The sequence below is a fragment of the Poecilia latipinna genome, unplaced genomic scaffold (genome assembly GCF_001443285.1).
Source record: "Poecilia latipinna isolate Pla-1442-1.1 unplaced genomic scaffold, P_latipinna-1.0 Scaffold1018, whole genome shotgun sequence".
NCBI classification, from domain to species: Eukaryota; Metazoa; Chordata; class Actinopteri; order Cyprinodontiformes; family Poeciliidae; genus Poecilia; species Poecilia latipinna.
The window spans coordinates 103,736-125,159 of NW_015113634.1; the positions used below are offsets into that span (position 1 = coordinate 103,736).

At 40.2% G+C, this 21,424-nt stretch overlaps 1 protein-coding gene across 8 annotated transcripts in view; it reads right to left on the reverse strand.

Annotated features, from left to right (window-relative positions):
• Window positions 1–1,153: 1,153 nt before the first annotated feature.
• myt1b (myelin transcription factor 1b) overlaps window positions 1,154–21,424 on the reverse strand; it is a 66,597-nt gene continuing 46,326 nt past the window's right edge. For 3 of the 8 annotated variants that reach the window (XM_015050905.1, XM_015050901.1, XM_015050907.1), the window contains 16 exons: window positions 20,283–20,411; window positions 19,870–19,960; window positions 19,529–19,645; window positions 16,920–17,134; window positions 16,013–16,200; window positions 12,952–13,209; window positions 12,238–12,392; window positions 10,628–10,690; window positions 10,234–10,302; window positions 8,211–8,273; window positions 7,810–7,890; window positions 7,113–7,337; window positions 6,091–6,182; window positions 5,794–5,897; window positions 3,079–3,222; window positions 1,154–2,301 (listed from right to left, as the gene is read on the reverse strand). In XM_015050905.1, the coding sequence (XP_014906391.1) occupies window positions 2,158–2,301; window positions 3,079–3,222; window positions 5,794–5,897; window positions 6,091–6,182; window positions 7,113–7,337; window positions 7,810–7,890; window positions 8,211–8,273; window positions 10,234–10,302; window positions 10,628–10,690; window positions 12,238–12,392; window positions 12,952–13,209; window positions 16,013–16,200; window positions 16,920–17,134; window positions 19,529–19,645; window positions 19,870–19,960; window positions 20,283–20,411 (2,138 nt within the window). In that variant the 3' untranslated portion in view covers window positions 1,154–2,157. The remainder of the gene's footprint in view (window positions 2,302–3,078; window positions 3,223–5,793; window positions 5,898–6,090; window positions 6,183–7,112; window positions 7,338–7,809; window positions 7,891–8,210; window positions 8,274–10,233; window positions 10,303–10,627; window positions 10,691–12,237; window positions 12,393–12,951; window positions 13,210–16,012; window positions 16,201–16,919; window positions 17,135–19,528; window positions 19,646–19,869; window positions 19,961–20,282; window positions 20,412–21,424) is intronic. The other 5 variants (XM_015050908.1, XM_015050904.1, XM_015050902.1 and 2 more) reach the window with 4 other exon arrangements.

A 21,424-nucleotide genomic window follows, 5' to 3' on the forward strand; every position in this document is an offset into this window, starting at 1 on the left:
CACTACCGTCAACGACTTCAGCTTGACTGAATGTTTAAAGCCACAGTTGAGCAGGTCTAAGTGATATTAAAGAAGGAGCAACCGCCTCCTCACAATGACGCACCCTTAACGTCTCGCCTGAACAGCTTCTGATAATACAAGAGAAGAAGAAGAAGTCAACAATTATACTGGAAAAATATATGTATGTTTATATTCATATATATAGCATCTTTAAAATCTATTTGTACAGAATGTATATATAGTGTACTTATGGCCATCTTGGCAGAGAAATAAAGGCATTTTGAAACAATCCGCGTTCTCTCTCGATGCCGTGGTCGTCCCGGGCAACCAGACATTCTTACATTGCAGAGATGCAGAGAATCAGGAAAAAAAGTAAGCTCTCCTTTTTTTTTTTGCTCTTTTTCTTTTCTGTTTAATCAGTGGCACTTTGTGCATTGAAAAAAAAAATTAAAATCTAGAGTAAGGCTACAAGGGTGTGTGTATGTTTGAAGTTAGTCAAAGACAGAAAGGACCTTATTGTATCCTCAAGGGTTTGGATATGTCGCAGAGTATTTTAGGAATCATCATGCATCCAGGCTGAAACACGGCCGGAAAAGCGCTCTGTGTGGAACATTTTTACGGACGATAAGAGAATAATTCGCAAAGCAGCCTCGGTGCATTGTAGAGGTTCTGGGTGAGCCAGTGCTGGCCGCTACAAAGAGCTTGGGAGAGGTACAAAACACTTTTTTTTAAGCTTTTTTTCTTTTCTTCACCTGACAGGAAGCAAATTAAAACACAGAAATGTGACAGTAACAGAGAAGTGAGTGCTTCTGTTGGGTTTACAATCAGCTGCTGGTTTGTCTAAGTACACGCCTAAGCAATCAAACAGTACTGGTATTAATGTCGTTTCTTTATTTAATTATTAGCAGTGGATTCTTTTTAAAAATCTTTTTTTTTAACTACTCAGACTCAACCGTCACAACACGCACATAAATAAGAAACAAAATAAATACACATCAGTCGACTTCTTTCTCATTAAATAAATAATAAATACATCGTTTTTCTTTTTCTTTTTTCCCTCTCGCCCGTGGGGGGTTTTGTAGCAGTAACAGGAAAAAAAGCACAAACAAAACGGAGGAAAAGAAGAAAAAAAACCCCCAAAAAGATCATTTTCTTGTAAAATTATCAAAAGAATTTTGATTCCTTATAAAACATCTGCACGTAAAAAGTTAAAAAAACAAACCAAAAAAAAAACGTCTCGTCTGTCGTTATAGATTCTTAAGACATCTGCAGATTGGTTATCGGTAAAGTTGCATTTTTTTGTTTGTTTGTTTTACAAAACAAAGTTATTAATAAATAGATTGCTTTAAATAAATAAACCTCAATAACATAAAGGGCAATAAGTTACAATTTAAAAGTTCACAAGTTTAAATAATTCATATATAACAATAATTATCGTACCACAAAACTATTCATTGAAATGAAGTGCAATTCCTATGTTGATAAATACTATTGATATGACTAACCGAAGCTGAGATGTGTGCACACTACTCCTATCATCATTCCAGTAAAAAACAAAAAACAAAGAGGGTTTGGTCTGCTGAGTATCCCGGCTGTTCTGAGATCTGCCTCACCGCTGCAGACACACACATTCAGGTGAGCGTGCGTCTCATTTCGCTGGGATATGTGTGTGAGAAGTGTGTGTGTGAGTGGATGCGGATCACACAGCTGGTGAGCGCCCCTCCCAGCGGCGAAAGTCCCGTCGTCCGGAAGCAGATCCCGCCTCCTCGTTCCGGTGTTCCGGCCCCGTTGGACGCAGACTCAGCAGGTAAACATACAGCACGTCAAAGCCCCTCCGATCTAGTTCCTACAAACATTATTCCTGCTTTTCCAAACACTCTGACTTGAAGGTTTCCTCCTCTGAATCTCAGAAGCAGCATGATGTGGATTTTGGTCGCTTTTTCTTCAACAGAGGTGCTCCCTGGGTTGATTTTGTTTGAAAATTTGCCGTTTATTTAAGTAACCTGAATTCCCTTTTTGTTTTTGAATCGTATTTAAATATATCGTTGAGCATTTCAGCATCTCTCCAACTCCCTCTCCCCACCCCCCTCCCCCGGCATCCAGCTCTCCAGCTCCAGCAGCCGTTTCAGATTTGCCTCCTGTGCCGCGCGTCCAGCCTCACACTTTGATGCCCTTCACAGCCTTGTTGATGCTCTCCAGTAAGGCCTTGTTTTCCGGGCTCTGGAAGCACTCCTTGTTGGTGTACATGTCGGTCAGGGTGCTGACGTAGTTGTCAAAGTTCTGCTCGGTGATTGGCTCCTGCTGCCACGCAAGAGAGATTGAGATGAGTGAGATAAGTGGAACGGTATCTGCATTTCTATTCACCGAAAAATTGCACAAATTTAAATTACGAAAAGAATTTAGCCTAATGGAAACATGCCAGTTTTGAAGAAAACCCTGATACTTTTTGATAAAAGGTTTTGAATTGCAACAAGGTGGTTTTTCAGTCATATCAAAATGGATATATAATGATAGTGTTGCAATGGAAACACTTTTTTTCACACCATGAGTCATGTGATCACTAGCTGGATGTTACAACTGGTGAAAACACCAAAGAAGACAACAGGAAGTAGTAGGAGAATGATAGTTTGTGTTTCTTTTTTTCCGCTTCAATAGAGCTCTCACAGCATCAGAGTTCATAAAAAGTTGTGCGTCATTCAAAGTGTTGAATCCATAGCTCTTCTGTAAAATCGACAACATTTTCCCCAAAATCCTGCATTCTTAGCCGCTCTCAAGTAGGCGGGGCTTGTTGCTCTTACGCCTGAATAAGACGCAGACCTCTCCTGTGATGGCTGATAGACGATGAGCGCCATGGCTGAATTATAATTATATCCATATAACTGCTCACACTCATTGCTGCCATGATTTTTAATGACTTATCCATGAACAAGCTTATTTACTTGTGATTTTAATATAATTTCTTATTTAATGGTAAACACAGCAATTGCAAAGTTGTGTTTCTATGGCATTAGCAGAATCTAGACAAAGATTTGTGCACATCTGCAATGGAAACACAGCCTGTGACGTGAGAAGTCTCACCATGTGCGGCAGGCGGATGTTAGCCAGGCTGCGGATGAGGGCCCGGCTCAGACCGGACAGCTCCATGAAGAGGGCCTCGTTCTGCTCTTCGATCATCTTGTTCTCGTGCTCAATGCTCTTTAGGTTTTTTTCCATGGAAGAGATCTGCAACACAAAGTGCCATTTTCAAATTACAAAACCTTTCACTTAAGAAAGTTGTTTTTATCGGAGACCCTGTTCAGACCGGAGTAATGTCCACACGGTCAGATCCAGTCTGGGCCGCGGTAAGAGTAAATATATGGAGAGAAAATCGTATGTCTGTGCACAAGTAAATACTTGATTTGTAAACTGAGGGGGTTTTCACACATGATAGTCTGGTAGACTCGGTTTGATTGGAGACCAAAATGACATTTGTTCCATTTTCAGCTGCTGTGGTTCGCTTTCACACAGCTCTATGTCAAACCAAACCCTAACAACAACCTGCACTCCCCTCTCTCTCCTGTGGTGGCGCTGCACCAAGAACCACTAAAACAAATGAGACAAAAACTTCAGAAGAAGACGTAAGCACAAATTCCTTCTTCATGAAATGATGGAGCGGCATCTGATTTTAATGGTTGTAGCAAGTCTCTTTTTTCATTGGTGTACGGCTAAGAGACATTTCTGCCCCTAGAACTGCTTGTATGTTTGATTTGGTTGTATTTACCCAGAATGCCCTGTGCTATAGGCTGCTACCTGCTTTTGAAACGGTCTCTGGTCTACTTGGCATCAACATATGCATTCAAACCGCACCGGACTGCAGTTCTTATGTGGATGTCTAAAAAAATCGACACCTTGACATGTTTTAAATATTCTGCCAGCTAATGTAAAATGAATAGCTATTTATTTAAAGGGATTCTTTCTGTTTAAAAGTCTTGTAAATTGATAATTAGCCAGCTAGTTAACTAACAAAAAAGATGTGCTGTCACAACTCTGGCTTAACTGATTAAATTCTAATGCAGTATGGGTGAGGAACGTTTCTTTTTTCTGATTGGAACATGGTTCTAAATGCCATGATGTATCATTAATAACTTGTCAATGACATCAAGAATAAGACGTGGCTGGGTTAAAATCATTTATGTCTATGCACTGACACTGAGCTATGTGAATTAATACAAGCTTTGTTATTAACTTCATTCACAGCACTTCTCTTAAGCATCATTATTACACTCTTTAAAACTTTTGTAGCAAATAACTCCACCAAAAATGCCACTCATATACAATTTAGCCAGGATAATGTCTAACACAGAACTGCCAATGCCTTGTTTGCTACTCAGGTCAAAGGTCAAATGGTGATGTGGCTGCATGTTGGGTTATTTTCGCCGGTATAGAGGGTAACTCAGAGGGTAACTCAGGACGTGTTTTATTGTACCAGGGGTGAATAGTTGGATTTGGTGAGTTTTGTTTTTATCTGAATCAGCTGGAATGGATGTCAGCATCGAGGTAAAACATGGTCTGACAAATCCACAGCATTTGGCTCATTGTGGCAACACAAAACAACGTGAATGTCTGTAAACTTAAGGAATTTGAAAGGACAGACTCTGGTTGTCGGTTGTGGATGTGTTAGATGGTGAGGTCGTTACACACACTTCTAGTTTTGTGCTAAACATGCTACAGAATTACATCGTATATGTGGGTAACTTATCCATTAGAGATGGATGACAGCTACTTGAAATTTCAGCTATCATCAGTTATATTTTTTGGTAATTATTATCTTAAAGATAAAGTAAGCCATGAAAAACAAATATGTCACAAAAATAACAAATCAAACTACCCATTATGGAATAAGTGACTTCAGTACACTGGGTACATTAACACTAATACCACTAAGCATTCAAACATATATTGATATATATTGATAGTTACTGATCCACTCGTGAGAACAAGTGGAAAAATGGTTCAAGCATCAAAAATAACAATCCAAGCAACATTGTCACTTTTCTTGTGTTTATAAACATCATCGTCTCCTGCCACGAATGTCCCAGGTAAAGTTAAACTCCTCCATGTTCTGGTTACTGAATTAATGTAAATAATCTCCCACTCATATGAACATTTACAGTCGTATCCAAAAAATTAGAATACAGGTTCTGATGAGGCTCGGTTGTCAGATTTTGAAAAGAGCTTAGGCAGGTATTAAGCATATTTTTCATTGGATTCCTCTCATTTTGCCTGATGACATTTAACCCTGAACTTTTAAGCAAGATATAGGAGCTTGTTTAGAGTCAATCATTCCTTAATATTAATCTTTATTTCACTTATAACATGGCAAAAATGTTTGTTTATGAGTGAAATAATCTGCCAATGGAACAAGTCATTTTTAAAATTAATGTTTTAGAAATTGTTGACTTAAAATAAGTTCCTATATCTTGCAGAAATTTTACTTGTACATTAGTTTTGTCTTTTTTCCAAGTGCACCAAGATATTTGCATGAAAAACAAGGTTAAAAAATATACTTGGTAATATGTTGTGTTGTTGCAGTGTCTGATTGTTTATGTTAACCTGAAATAAATAATGTCCTTTAATCAGAAACAGTTTTTCATTCTCTTGTTACTGTGCATTGAGTTGCATTGCTCATATTTGCTACTTTTCTTTAAATTTAAATATACTGACGGGTCTATTTCAACATGCATATAAGATCACCTACAAATTATGTTAAGCATTATGTGTACCATAAACCACCTGCATTTCAGTGACACCCACCTGAGTTTGCAGATTGACCATGTCGGCCTCCATTTCGTTGTTGGACTCGTTGAGGTCGTTTATTTCTCTGTTGAGCTGCTTGATCTCCTCATCGTTGTCCAGAACTAAAACAGAAGCGCAGACATGTCAGTGAAAGAGGAAAACCTGAATATAAGCAAGATAACCGCTTACTCCCATCAATTCACTCAACTACAAACGTAGATATCGTACACCCTATGATGTATTGTTCTGTGGTTTTCTCAGTAACCCCTCCTTTGTAACATGAAGGCATTAGGATGTTAAGTCCAAACATCATACCGTCAGTGGCTCTGAACTTGGTGCTCATGTATTCCTCGGAGGGGAACTTGGCCTTCTTCTTGGCGTACAAAGCTCTAGGACATCCTGAGAGGCTGGAGAGAGAGAGAGAGAGAGAGAGAGAGAGAGAGAGAGAGAGAGAGAGAGAGAGGGTCGTTAGTCTGAGCTGACCTATCATGTAATAAAGACACCTGTCTACTTTCTAGACTCAGCTTAAAACTTTCGTTTTTCATAAAGCTTATAGTTGCAGATTATCCTGAATTATCTCTGGAGTTATGCTGATGTAGGTTTAGGCTACTGGAGGACAAACTGACCACTTTTTCTCACTTTCTTCTTTTACTCCTCTCCAATTTGCATTATTTACTGTTATTTCAATGATTAACTTTATGTTTTCTTTCAGGTATTTTTTTTTTCTCCATGGAAGCTACACCTGGTCTGGCACTCCGTTTGGCTGATATAACGTTATGTCAGTTGATATAATGTTATATCAGCTGATATAACGTTACCATGAACTAATCGTTCTCCCTCTCCTGTTATTAACTTTTTACTTTCATGAGCACCATGAAGTCATCACAACATGGCTCCTCTATTAACTCTTTAACGTTTTTACCAGCGTTGCACTGAGAAGTAGCTCGTCTGAAGAGCTCAGCAGATTAGCAATTCCACCAGGTGTTTGCTAATTGATGCTGGCTAGTCTTAAGGAGCTGAGTGGGGGAGTCATGGAGGAGGGCTGCTCTGTGAGGCCGAAGCTTGGGAACTGCAACTCTGAGGAGGAGCTGCGCCTTGAAGGCGGTGCTATGACCACTCAGGCGTTTCACACAGCTGAATGGTTGCCATAGAGATTAAAGAATTTCTTAAGCATGCATGAAAGAATCAAAGCATCCAGATATGTTTTGCATGATAAGTAAAGCTCAAAAAAAGTAGATTTTACATAATACTGCCCCTTTAAGAGAGTCCTGCTAGAGAAACAAAGCTAAGCTCAAGTTGTACCATAAAACAGCTCGGCTCGTCTGCGTGCGGCTCACCTGCGATGTGTGAGGAAGCTGCCGTTGGCGTGTCCGGAGCCGTCACAGCCGGGGGTGGGGCAGGTGGGACCCTCTGTCTTGAATGCCTTCCAGTTGAAGGGCATCCCATTCAGGAGGCCCTCCTTCTGCCTGCGGGCAGCCAATGGGCAGCCGTAGGCGCTGCGGTGCGTGGCGTACTTGCCGCTGATGTGGCCCAGGCTGTCACAGCCCGGCACGGGGCATCTGCTGGGAGTGACGGAAAGACATCGAACAGAGAGAGAAGAAGAAGAAAAAGAAGTGTTTAGGGGATTAGTACTCAAAAATATTCAAAAAAAGTTATTTTTGGGGATTATTTAACAGATATGCACTTTAAATTTTTTGGATAATTTTTTTATGTATTCTTGCTGTAGTAATATTACTAGTATATGTTATCAGGTTTAATGTTTTATGTGGAAATGCAGCATGTATCCTCCATGCACTGTGCTCTACATCACTCTAACATGAACTAGACTAACAGTCAGTGTTTGCAGCTGGAGTGCTTCATCAGTGAGGGCGATTACTGCTGGGTTCACCTAAAGGCCAAGGTCAGCACCTCCACATAAGACTCACAGTGACTGTCCTCTCTGTGCTTCTCTGTCTCTCTGTCCTTTATTCAATTTTACTCTTTACCGTCAGTCATGCTAAAAGCAGACGTTATGGCTTTCTGAGCGGTACGAACTTTAAAAGCTCCGAGTCCTCCTGGTTGTCCTTGGTAGGAGTTTTAATTCCACTTTTCTTGGCACGCGGGCACCCAGAGAGACTGAAAACAGAAAGTATGGAGTTGATAACAGAGGGTTGAAAAACGTTACGGTAAGGTGACTGTTGCATAAAGGGACAGAACATGAGAAGGAAGGATATTCTTTTAAAAAAAAAAAGAAAGAAAGAGGTCCAACCAAACGAAAAAAGAAAATCAAATCAAAAACGCCTGAAAGGTGAGGAAATGTGGATGTGGTTCCTGTCTGACTCTACCATGAGCTATCACTAGGCCTCGCTGACTGACTGACTGACTGACTGACTGACTGACTGACTGACTGGTTGTGTGTTTTGTTGAAGAAGCTCTTTGCTCAGTGTGTTGGTTACCTTCGGTGAGAGGCGTAGTTTCCTGTGATGTGACCCGAACCGTCACATCCTGGCGTGGGGCATCTGGGAACGGGAAGAGTTTCATATTTAGTGTTTAGGAAAGGAACGCCAAACCTTCCCTAAAGGTGACAGAACTCAGCTGAGACAACGAGAGAAGATGGCTTGTTACTACACCCTGCAAAATGTGTTTCGGATTTTTATCACTTCGCAGTCACTAAATTTCGAAGTCAGGAAGTGGAAATAAAAGAGTCCATATGTTGAGAAAAAAGGCAGATGAAAGCACCTTTTGGGTTGTGTCTCTACCACACTGGCTCATCTAAAGACTGACATTTTTCTTTGGAAGATGACTCAAATTCAGTCAGATCGGATGGAAAGCCTTTGCGAATACCAAAGAGAGTAGTAGCAACTCTTGCTACCAATTGGATTTTGTCGCAGACTTTGACTAGGCTGTTTGAACACACGAAAATGCTTCGTCTTAAAACGGGGTTGTCAAACTCATGTTCATCTCGAACCACATCAAGATCATAAATTACCTCAAAGGGCCGGTGGTGGCAGAATGCAATGATAAAAATACCCGTTAGCAAACTGTCAAATCACTTTGAAGTGCTTTTCACATTAATGCACACACAAACTGATTTGGTCTAGTTGATAAAATAATATCTAAGCATCTTTATCTTGAAGATCCTCCAGTATACCAGACAAAGCAAAAGCCTCCTCACAGCAAAACACTCCCATCACCATGTTTGTCTGAGAGGATGGTGTTATTTTAACGTCACCATTATGCAGCAAAATAACAATCCCAACAAAGCACATTGAAGTTAGTGATGTAACATGTCGTAAAGTGAAAAGAGTGTGAATACATTTGTGTTTTACTTGTATCACATATCTCAAACATGTTGGAGTGACTTTGAATTTCACTTTCTCCACTGCGACTGAAACTGTACGTTCATTAAGACCCGAGGATATTATCTACTATCACAATAACTCTGACAATGGTAATTATTCAATAAAAAGAAAAAGTTTGCAAACTCTGTACCAGAGCAGCACTGACTGCAGTTTTCTGACCGATTGCCATTTACCGACATTTAAAAAGCCTGACCACACAATTCAGTATTTGCCCAATGCTGATTTTTTTTGTCTGAAATGTTTCTAAATATAGCAAGAAAGTCACTGACTACACCACAGTGGGGTGACTACTGTTAAATGCAAACATGCAGACATGACCTGGTGGGCGGGGCCAACAGTCACACCTCTCTCACAGCAAAGCAGTACTGGTTAATTTTTAGACCTTTGCCAAGGTAGATCGGTGGATAAGATCTGCTTCATATGTACGTGTCAGCCCTTCACTGATCTGCCAAAATTAAGGAAATCTGGTCTGATTTATCGAAACAACCCTACTCGATACCAAATATTACTAATTTTCTGTCAGAACTAAAATTTCTGTGAATCCTTCATTTTGATTAATAAAAAACAGAGCAACATGTTTCTTTTTAAATACATAAAATATTTTCCCAAAACCTCTGACTAATGTTTTATTTAATCAATTACTTAGTTTTTTTGTTTGTGATTTTCCTTTTTCTTGCTACATTTACTTATCTTGGAAGAATTGTATTATTGTATTTCCTAGCCCTGAAATATGTTTTTCTTCATCTTGCTTAAATTTAACCTTCAATTCTCTCACAACTGATTCTCTACACGTTATATCATATCTGTTGTTCTTTCATGCAAAACCTGTTTGTTTTGTGCATTTTTGCTCAATAAAGATAAAAAATTAAATGAATTAAATTTTTAAAAAATGTAATTCAGGCATTTTTGACGCAACTTTTTATTTTGTACTTATTCACATGAGCTGAGTGATTTTAAAGCGAGCAGAGACCAATCTGCAGAAAGAGACACAATGACAGACGCAGCAGCAGAGACAGCAGTTGAGCTACCGTCAGCAGAGCGCAGTGCTGGACGGTGTCAGTAGCATTGCGCCGAAACGACAGTGAAAAAGCAAAACGAAGGTGAAGAGCAGACATACTTGAGTTCAGGAGTGTGGGCCGCCATGAGGGACCGAAGGCTCTTATCAGCGAGAGGACACCCAGACAGACTGAGAGAGGAAAGGAGAAACAGTGAAGGAGAGGACGAGGAAAGCGAGAGGGGAGAAAGACGTGAGTGAAGGGAAATCCAGAAGGCAAGGCTTACCAAGGTCATTTAGGAGTAAGAGGGCAGACAGAGAGAAGTAAATCACTGATAAGTATAAAATTCATTGACAGTCTTTGCTTTAGGGCTCACTCTGGCAGGTCAGATCAAATCAAATGTTTGGTTTTGGTCTTTAGTTGGGCTCAGAGACTCAGCAGCGCTAACGTGTCACATTAGTGCTAGCAGAGCGGGAGCCGCACACATTGGGCTAACAGGCTTCAGACTGAACATACCTGCGGTGGGATGCGTAGTTCCCTGTTATGTGGCCGCTGCCATCGCAGCCGGGTGTGGGGCACCTGCAGAGGGAAGCACAGAAGTGCAAGGAGGAGAAGAGGGAGGCAGAGGCTAAGAGTTAGAACAGACGAGCACAAGAAGAAGAAAAAGAAGAAGAAGAAAGCACAGATTCCTGGAGGAGACGAAGAAGCTGCCCTTAATGCATGTAAACCTGACCGTTTTTATGAAGTAGTTACCAAAATAAGACTTATATTACTGGATCTAGCAAAAAAACAAAAGAAAAAAGAAAGAAATGTGTGTGGTGGTTTCCCTTTAAAAAATTGTGCTGCTAAAAGGAAATCCGAAGGATGTGTAAAACTATCTATTAAAATTAGTGGAGCACCGATACATCAGCCAGTCGATAAATCAGCCCCGATTTCCTTGGCGATCGGCTGATACTTCCAGGGAAATCGATCTGATCCACCATTCTTATACTCCACTCTAATCTACATCCACAAACGTATGAAAATAAGCCCTGTCCCCTTTTGCTCTGCCATGAGAGAGGACTGAGCGACAGCTAAGTCGGCCCACCGCTGTTGCCAACTTGGCAACCTTGTTGCTATGCTTTTCAGACCAAAAAAAAAATCAACATTGGCGAAAACCAGAATCAGCACGTCAGGCTCTTCAAAGATCGTTGATCGGCCAGAAAACTTCAACTGGTTCATCCCTGATTAAAATAATAACAATTTTAATCATGTATATTAGTTTCCAAATATAATGTGCATTAATGCTTCATTTCTATTGAAAATTGTCTTTATATTTTAATCGAAGATTTTGTTGACTATGCTAGTCATCATAATTAGCATAGCCTCGGTGCTAATGCTTTAGTCAGACTTGCTAGCAAGCTGCGCTTCTTTCTCTCTACAGCGGCCAATGAAAGGCACATGCTGCTTATGACGTTAGCCATCTTTTTACAATTTGAATTTTATTTCTTATTTGTAAAACAAAGTTTCTGACTCTTTTCAACAGGGAGAAAAAAAACTTTACGACTTCATGAAATAAACAGTGAAGGTGTTTATTTGGCATGATTCTGCTGCCGTACGGCACTTAGCAGAGGTGTCTGCTTTGATAGAGGAGATCCTCTGCATCCATAAAAGTGGTTTGTGTTTATTACTGGCAGCAGCTGTGAATCAGTCGTGGCAATTTAGTGCCAATCGATCTGAGCTTGAAGGTTCTAAATGTATGCGATTATGGATCGAGAGATAATGCATTTTTGCTGTTATCCTATTTCTCGTGAGCCTCTCGTTTTGTGAGAGCGCGGCTTGATTTTCAACTATTTCTACTCAGAAATATGTATTAAAATCTACTCAAGTAAAAGTTTTGGGGATTAAATTGAGTAAATGATGTTAAATGAAAAATGTGTCACAAGCGCGGATGTTATAAGTTGAAACAGCATGAAGCCACCGAAAGCTAATTTTAATTGCAGAGATATTCGAATCATACTCAAAATGAAAGTCGTCTCAAACACAAAAAGCACCGATTTTGAGTTGAACCACTCTTTGGAGTGCTAGGATGTCATAAAAAATGCACATAACGAGCCTGTCGAACTATTAGTGTACCGGTTACTCACGAGAGCAGCTCTTTCTTGCTGTCCTTGGGCTGAAACTTGACTTTGAAGCTAGGGGTCGTGACCTCTCCTGGGTACTTCCTGTCCTCCAGACAGTCCTGCATCATGTCACAGTCCTCTGGGTCAGATGAGACGTACGACTGACCCGTGTGTTCCATCTAAAAAAAGGACATACCACCAACAGATACGATATATTAACTCAATCTCTGACGATTGTTTCCATGAGTCACTTTGCTGAGGCGTAAACAAGCAAAGAAAACACGTAACAGAAAAACTTTGCAAAACTCCAAACAGACACGACCCCCTTTTATTCTTTTGTAGACTCAATGTTTCCAAATGCAAAGTGTCCTCATAAAAAATTAACATCCAAGGCCCTTTATATTTCTTTTGAAAAAGTTCAAAGCAGTGAAAATTAGCATATGCCAAATCCTGGATGGTGCAATGCACCTGACACACCACCTCTGCTACACAGTGCAATGTTTTAACCTCGTGGTAACTCTTGCATTTCACTGAAATAAATGAATAATAGAAAGAGGAGAAGCGGGACAGGAAATAAGAAAAGGCGATTAGACAAAGAAAGTGATGTAAACAAGAAGTTTTCATTCAAAAGGCTTGAGGGCTGTTTCGTCTATTGTTATTTATGCCGCAATAGCTCCTCTGTGACTAATGCAGCAGGAAACGCAGTGTAATTGAAAGCGGCCGTTTAATTGCACTGACCTCGTCTGTTTCCTCCTCCCTCTGGCGATTGGGTTTGGTGAAATCCAGAGGTCCCTCCCAGTCTTCCTGCTTGTATGTATGAATGTTCGGGGACGTCATTCCACTGTTTCCGCTGTGATGGAACGAAGAGGAGGAGGACGAAGACGGATCCGGGGAGCGGACCCCGGGGCTGGTGCCGGACACGCTGCCCTCCCGTTTTATAGGCTTCTTCATGCTCAGGTCCAACGTGCCGTTCTCATCCACCTCAATATCCATTTCCTGAGTGGAAAGCAGAGAAGCACAGCTGAATGAACAAAACGAGTCAAAACAAAAACAAAACAGTCAGGCTTTTTTTTTTTTTTTTACTTATGTGCTGTAGGGCGATATTTACCTGTTATTATTAGAAAGGCAAGCAAAAACTGGCAGGTCGCATGGACCTGTCATAGTAAAATATTCTAGAAAGAGACAGCCTAAGTTATAATTACGGCACATTAATGAGTGATTTAAATGTCTAACCTGTAGTTGAAAATCAGAGCTTTTTCCAATCAAAGGAGTGAAAAAAAAGAAATATCTCATGATGTAGTAGTGAACTTCTACATTTTTAAGTTTGCAAAAGAGAAAATGCAAAAGTCATTCAGCTATTATCTGTGTCATAAAATATTAGATGAAACATGCTGCAGTTCTTGTAGCTAGTCTTCATCTACACACCTTTCTGTTCAACAGCCTGGAGGATTTCACTGCATTTGTAGATTTTCAGTGATGGAGGGAGACATCTGTGCAGCTTTGAGCTCTGTCACTGTAGTCATTTTATTACTAAGATGGTTCCATTTTAAATTGATCCAGAGAGTCTGAAAAAATATTCTATATTTAAGTTGTTCATTGTAGTTCTTTAGGAGGAATCAGAAGATAATCAGTAATACCAGGCATGCTTCACAATATCTGTGGTAGAATATCAACCACACAGTCTCTGATTGATGCATCTCTATATAAGCCACCTTAAAAATAACTTTTATGTTTATTTAAGTATAAAAAATGTTGCTCTACACATATCAAGTTACTGAAAAAGATATATTTTTAAATACTTTTGTCAGGCTAAACACCCAACTAACTAGCTAGTCCTCTGACTTTAGCTCAAAAACATTTGAAGAATAGTAATAAAAAAACTGTTTCAGTGTTGCTTTACAGAATACTTTAATTAATACGAACAATAAAAACTCTGCCTGTTAGGATGCATAATCAGCAGAGTGACATTTAGCTTAACTCAGCACTGTGGCTAATTAGCTTTTAGCTAACTAAAAACATTTCCTGTTGCCTCAGAGGCTGTATTTGCTTATGAATACACAATCAAATACATTGCTTATGTATTATTGTATTGTGATTGTTTAAATAGATAGATTGGTTACATTGTTCAGCAAAAGGCCTTACTTAGACATTTTACATGGCATAGCTAAAAAAAATCCTTTTGTACGGAAGAGCATTAGAGCCACTGGAAAAAAAAAAGAATTCTGACTTCTCAGAATTCAAACTTTTTTTTTGGACTTCTGAGAAAACAAGTCAGAATTTTGACTTTACATTTCACAATGATAAAAAATATATATATTTAAATTTTTGCTTTTTTGGCCGTAATCCTCTTCTGTCCTTTTGGGACGTATTAGCTAAACATGCTACTAGTGTCAGATAACCATTTTAAAATACAACTAAAAAAAAAGATAGATAGATAGATAAATATAATAATAAATTGATATATTCATCAGTCTTAGCTTTTGTGTCTGTTCATCTTGTCTAAATGTTGTCTTTCTATCTGCTACCAAGGAAGCACTTATTTAGTCCTAAAGCAGTTTATGCACTTTGTCGTATCGATTCCACAGAATGCCAACTCGGCTATCCAAGGTATTCCGGTGACAGTAGCGCTGACATAGTGCTTGAAAACTCCACACTTCATTTTAGCGCTGGCAGGTGAACAGAAGCACAGGGTTGAACCGGGTTGTGTTTTCATGTCAAATGCTGCTCATATAGCCTGGTCAAGATCTAAAAATATCAAAGCATTGTGAGAGGAAGGAAGCTAGCTGGAGCAGTTCCCAGAGACGTCCCGGGTTGATGAGCACAGTGTTCCGGTGCTTTAGTATTGGATTTCAACTGACTCCAACTCTGATTCCAGATCAGTTCCCAGCTGATTTGCTAAGCCTGCTCTTGGAAAACAGCCTTGCTGAATAACACCTTGGTTTGCTTTGCTGCCAGAAACACAGATTTTCTTTTTTTATCACCCTGAAACCATGCTAAGAAACCAAAAAAAACTGATGAAGCAGTCACTTTCTCTCCTCATGCGAAACAGAAAGGCCATCCAAAATCACAATATGGGAGAAAGCGATATTGTAACAATAATGTTTCCTGTTGCAAAGAGAGGGAAAGGAGTAACAGAAAAAAAAAAAAATAAAGACGCACAGGCACACATAGAAAAACGTACACCTCGGTTTGGACAAAAAGTGATGGAGATAAAGCAGAGTGCCACAAAAAAAAAAGGATGCTAAGAGAAAATTAAAGAAAGAGTGACGGGGGTGGAGAAGCAGAGTGGGAGATCCGTCCAGCAGATAATGAAAAAAGGCTACCTGGTGGAAAAGTAATCCAGGGAACTGGCAGTCAGCCAAATTCAATAACAACATGAAAAGTGTGTGGGATGGAGGGATGAAACGATGAAAGAGGATAAGAGAGGTGATGCAACTGAATCTCAACACCGTCCTGTTGCTGTAAGCCAATGCCTCCTGATGATATATTCATGTGGAGATGATGGGGAAAGAAAAAAAAATGATGGAGAGGGAAGGGCACACCCACTGTTATCCCTTCCAATCTCACCAGCTGCGGCCTGAAATGTTTTATCTGAACTGCAGTCAGCTAATGATCCTTCTGCAAATGCACTAGAAAGAAGACCAGGGCAGCACTTGAAATGTTTAAATAAGCTTAGAGTGCTGATGAGAGCACATGTTTATCACTTATCACTTTATCATTTTCATTTTCTGCTTTGCTTAATGACTCTCAAAGATGAAGGCTGTGATGTGGGTCTGGGATTGTTGCAGAGAGAGCGTACCTTGGTTTGCGGTTTGATGCTGAGGTTCTCGGGTTTCTCCCAGCAGCGAGTGGACAGGTTGAGGATGGCGGTGGCGGCCATGTGAGCAGCTTCGGCATCGTGGGAGTAGTCGTAGGGGAGGGTGGCGCTCTTCCCATAAGCGTGGAGGCTCAAGGTGGGAGAGGACGACTTGGGGAACGAGGGCTTGGCTGCAGGAGAAGAGATGGGAATGTTAACCAAGAAGACAATTCTGAATCACAAACAAATACCATGATGGACATTTTACTGATGAGAGCAGTTTCGGAACAAGACAATTATGGAGGAATTTTTCTGCCATAATTCAAGAGCACACGTTTTTAGTCTGAAAACAGGATTTCATGTCTTTTGTTCTTAAAAACTTTTAAATATTTTTGCTTACATTTTTATTTTGAAAGCATGATTTCATATCTTCTCAAAACTTGTAATGATTGTACTCATTTTATTCTAATGGCAGAGAGGTTGCCAGGCGACTGTGCCACAAGGCGGTTCCGTGTTTTGTAAGCAAGCAGAGAGTTCGAGCGCGAGGAGAAAAATGGAGTATTATTTTTTTATGGAAGGTTATGTGAAGCAATTTCAACGTTTTGTAAGACCATGTCATGGCATTATTCTGATCTCAACCTGTTTTGAAAAAGATTGCTGCAAAATCGGTAATTTTAGGCCACGATAATCCCAAAAAACATTGCAACATCCGGGAGGGACTGAATAAAGCTTCAAAAAACACAAAACAGTCTAAGGATTTGTGTGAAATAATTGATTCTAAGACTAATTTCAGACTATGATCATTAACTGCTATTGCTTGTATAGTTTATAGCTCATGCCAGACGACCGTTGGAGATTGGCGCAACCCCTCGGACAGTAATCCAAACCCGAGAAAAGAGTCCAGTCGTACTTTTGAAGGCTTTGGGTGAAGTTTCGCTGGTGGTCATCTTTGGAGCAAGCGTGCGCTTTCCGAACACTTGAGCATCGAAGCTTGCATAATCGAAGGAGACCTTGGAGTACTTCTCCAGCTCCTTAGCCAGGTTGGCGCGTGGCGTCGAGGGCGCCATGTTGGGCCTGTAGTTGCCATACTGGGGCACCTCCAGCTGCTTCACAAAGCACATGGGCCTGCAGAGGGAAGGGGAGGAAGGAGCAGGACATCAGAGAGACGGATTAAACATGATTTACACGAAAATAAATAAATAAATAAAAAAAACAGAATTGATGAGAAAAGAAGACAGAAAAACAAAGTGATTGTGTAAAAGAGCACAAGAATGGGTGAATGAAAGTAGAATGAAATAGAACGAGCAGATAGGAGCACCGGTGTACTTAGCAGGAGTGCAGCAGGATTAAAAGCTCTCTTATCAGCAGAGGGCACATTTGCATGTTGTACAGCATGGAATTTATGAGCCTTAAGCCCTCTCGTTTTCCTGGAGAGCCCGGGCTTTTGTCAAACCTGTTGGCGTAAATCCATTGATAGACCAGGGAGTGAGGGAGAAGGAAAAAAAAAAAGAAAAAAGAGAGCGCTCCTCTTTTCTTCTCCTCTTGTTATTTTGCTCTGCAACTGTGATATGGCCACAGAATTCCCAATCTTTGGTCTCCAACCATATGCTTGTTAATAAACTCCATGACCTGGCCTGGAGTGTGAAGGAGGACCTTCATAACAGGAATAAAAAACAAAAAAAAAACTTTCTACCAGCGATCACAGAGGATTTCCTTTTGTCTTTGTATCAAATCAACATGAATGCCATTAGAAAGAGGACTGCACCAGGAATCCAGCGTACACATAACAGACAAGCGGGCTCATTTCCATAACAATCTGCAGAAGGAAAACAAAGGGAGCCTTATTATGTTTTAATCCAACGCTTTGTCCGTCTAGTGAGGTTTTCCTCTAGGAAAGCAATTATTTTTTTTCCCATCCTCCTGCAATGCCCCTATAACTTTCATAATTAGCATATCAGCTGCATTATTAATTAAAATACCAGTGTGGGAGAGCATGGACTTAGCATAATGCCGGTGTCTGGTTGGTTTTAATTATCATTCTTTCTGCTGTGATCGTGGTGCCTAGCTGGTTTGGACAGATGACTGAAGATATAGAGATCTTAAAGTCTTAAAGTGACAGAATAGATCAGTCTGTGGGACTTTGTCAAAACTGAGCCGCTCACACAGGTCATCTCTGCATGTTGTAACTAAGGTCGTCAGAGGAGCAGCAACTCATGAGAGAAGCCGCAACCAGTCTGCCTTTAGCTCTTCAGACAACAGCTACTTGCCAAAGTAAAGTTAAAAAAATGTAAATGTATATCCTTGTTACGTAGTATACTAATGGCTTTCTAACCATACAGCTGGACAGAGATTTAAAGAGGAGTTGCAAAAGCAAACGATATGGATTAGCGGTGCTTGCTAGCGACTGATTGAGTCATACAGGACATGTCACTGTGGAATATTATCTCTGCTGCTTGAAAAGCTAGCTGTTAGCATGTCATTACAGCAACAGTCTTCAGTCAGAGGCCTCTTCAGATTTGTTGCAACACTGACTGCTACTGGAGATCCTTCCTGTCCACAGCATCACCATCCACAATGACTCTTTTAAGATACTCGGATGATATGAGTTACAGAAATAAAATTTCATTTTTGGGTGAATGAAGTATTTTTGAACTGAATTGAACTTAAGATATTGATGTTTTCTGAAGCTGTGAAAGCACCAAGCATGACTCAACAGCCTCGTTTATAATGTTGTAGCTAAATAGTAAAAAAAAAAAAAACAACAACTGCAAAAACACTTTCCGAAAGGTTTTCAGTCTTTTGATGAAAAGTAAAATTCACTTAAATAAATTTGCAGTTAATCTACACCTAATACATCTGTTCATATGAAACTGGAGTAGATATACAGGGTGGCAAACTGGTCAAGCCATAAAAAAAAGGGGTTGCATTTTAACAGGAGTTTAATGAGACACCTAGATCACAGTTTAGTAAGTAGCTCAGTTTTGGGCTCGTGGTTTGGTATGTATTTAGTGCAAGAGAAAGGAAAAGACAAAATGTAGGTTACTTTTCAATTATTAATGCAGAAAATAGCCCAGACAAAAACAGAGGCAGCCAAAAGAAAACAACCCCTCCAAATGGAGAGATGATGCAAAGGTCTGTAGCCATCTGCTGGAGAAATATTTGAATATCAAAATCGAGGTGTGTCGTGTTACAAAATAGCATGAACTGTAAAAAACAAAAGCAGTGTTTGTTTTAATTGTTTTGATTTGGCTTTATCTTATTGCAAATATAAATAGTTATGTAGAACTGATGTGAAGTAAAATGACTGATCCTTCGTAGTATGTAAAAACATGTGCTCACTCTGATAGAGTAAAAGAAGATCACCTTCATTCTCCATGTGATTGCACGACTGATATCTGTACCACTGCATTTCAGTATGAACACTTGGTACAGGAAGGTACAACTCACTTTTTCCAATAGAAATCATTGAATATTTCAAGATCCATAAATTGCACTGTCGACCTTAAAGGCTGCACCCACCTCAGCACCCTGTCGTTGGGGCTTCCTTTGAGGAGCTCGCTGCCCGGCTGAGCCAGGTGTTGCTTATCGTGGGTCTTAGAAAGCTTCTCCGCAGCAGCGATCGGGCATCCAGAGAGACTGGGAGGACGAAGGAGCAGAAAAGCCGATGAATTTTAAAAACAACGCCGAGCCGCTGACAACGCAAATCGACATCACACTGATGCAGGCCGACACATTTGCTGTCCTGCATGCATGCGCTTGCAAATCCTCAAAGGGAAATGCGTATGCTGTGCAAAAAGCCCATCCAGCAGAAACGCTCATAAACGACACAGATTAGCAACGGCTCAGACGGGATAGGATACCTGCGGTGTGTGTTGCGGTTGCTGTTTACGTGGCCCTGACCAGTGCAGCCAGGAGTCGGACACTTCAGCACATTTTCATGCATGGCCAGAACTGAGCAGAAGAATCACAGATTCAGAAGGAAAAAAAAAAACACAATCTAAACACCTTCATGCCCTCAAACTATCATCAGACAGGTCTTTCAGACCAGATTGGTTCTTTCCACAGATCTGCTATTTTACACTATCCAAGATTTTTTAATGCTGCAAGGGTGAACTAGAAATAATAATAAAACAGTGAAATCAAAATCAAAAATGTAGCAGCCAGACAGTCTTTTGAAACCACATGAAAAGCTGCCATAATGATTCTGCCATTGTGAAATTTCCTCTTCTCAGAAACGTGTTTGTATTCAGAGCGAAGACCAAACCAAACTCACTCTCTGGGGGGATCCTGTCCTTGTGCGGACAGCCTGACAGGCTACGGTGGTGGGGGTAGAGACCGGTCACATGGCCCGTCCCGTCACACCCCGGCGTGGGACACTTGTTCTCTCTCTTCTCCGGCCTCTCTGGAAACAGACAGACAGACAGAGAGAAAGAAAGAAAGAAAGAAAGAGAAATGAGAAGGGCAAGAATGAGGTGGGAGAGTGGGATGAGAAAGGAGGACAGGACCGAGTGGCTAATGCCATCAGACCGTCTGCTTGGCTGAGCGTGAAATCTAGACATATTTCAGACAACTGCACCACAGCAACACCATCTGTATCCCTTCACGTCTTAAGCATCTGTGTAAACGCACAAGATGTTTTCTGGATTAACCTGAATGCAATTCTGCAAGTCTGCATAGATTATTGAAGACTCATTCTGAAAGATGCCCTGTTGCTATAGGGATGTGACATTTTCAGCTGTCTTGTTTGGTAAAACAATAATTAAAGAGGCTTGCTTTCATTTAGTTCTGGTGTAGGATGCAAAAATTCATCGCAACTTCTATCTAGCTTCACTTTGTGGAGCCATCCTGTCTGGCATGATGGTTTGCTTTTACTTTCTTTTTCTTTAAATGGTGTCGTGTCGCAGGCAGTGAGGTGCAAAAGTCTCCCGCCCGCTCCCACTTCAAAATTTGTGGATTTTTCTGTGAAACACAACTTCAAATTATTCTTGGATGTTTCTGTAGAACATCTATAAAATATTCTGAAGACCAATATCCTACTTGACAGAAATTCATTTTCTTTGGCGCTGATTAGCTTCAACCCTAGTCCAGATTTAAGGAAGACTGTAGATGTTAGCTTCCATGGTAGCACCAAGATGGTTTCCACTATGTGCATTAATGCATATTAAGGAATTTGTAAACATTTTAGAGGTAAGGACTTATTTAAGAACTTGTGTTCTTTAGGTGTACAGAAGTTCTACCAAACTTTCCAATATTTCTATAAGACTGCATAAAATCTGTAAAAGCTATTAAATTTATGGGAACAATAACAATTGAAAAAAAAACATGTCTTGACTTTACATTCAGCCATTTTTATATGCATAAATACAGAAAGCGATATTTGGAATATTATATATATATATATATATATATATATAT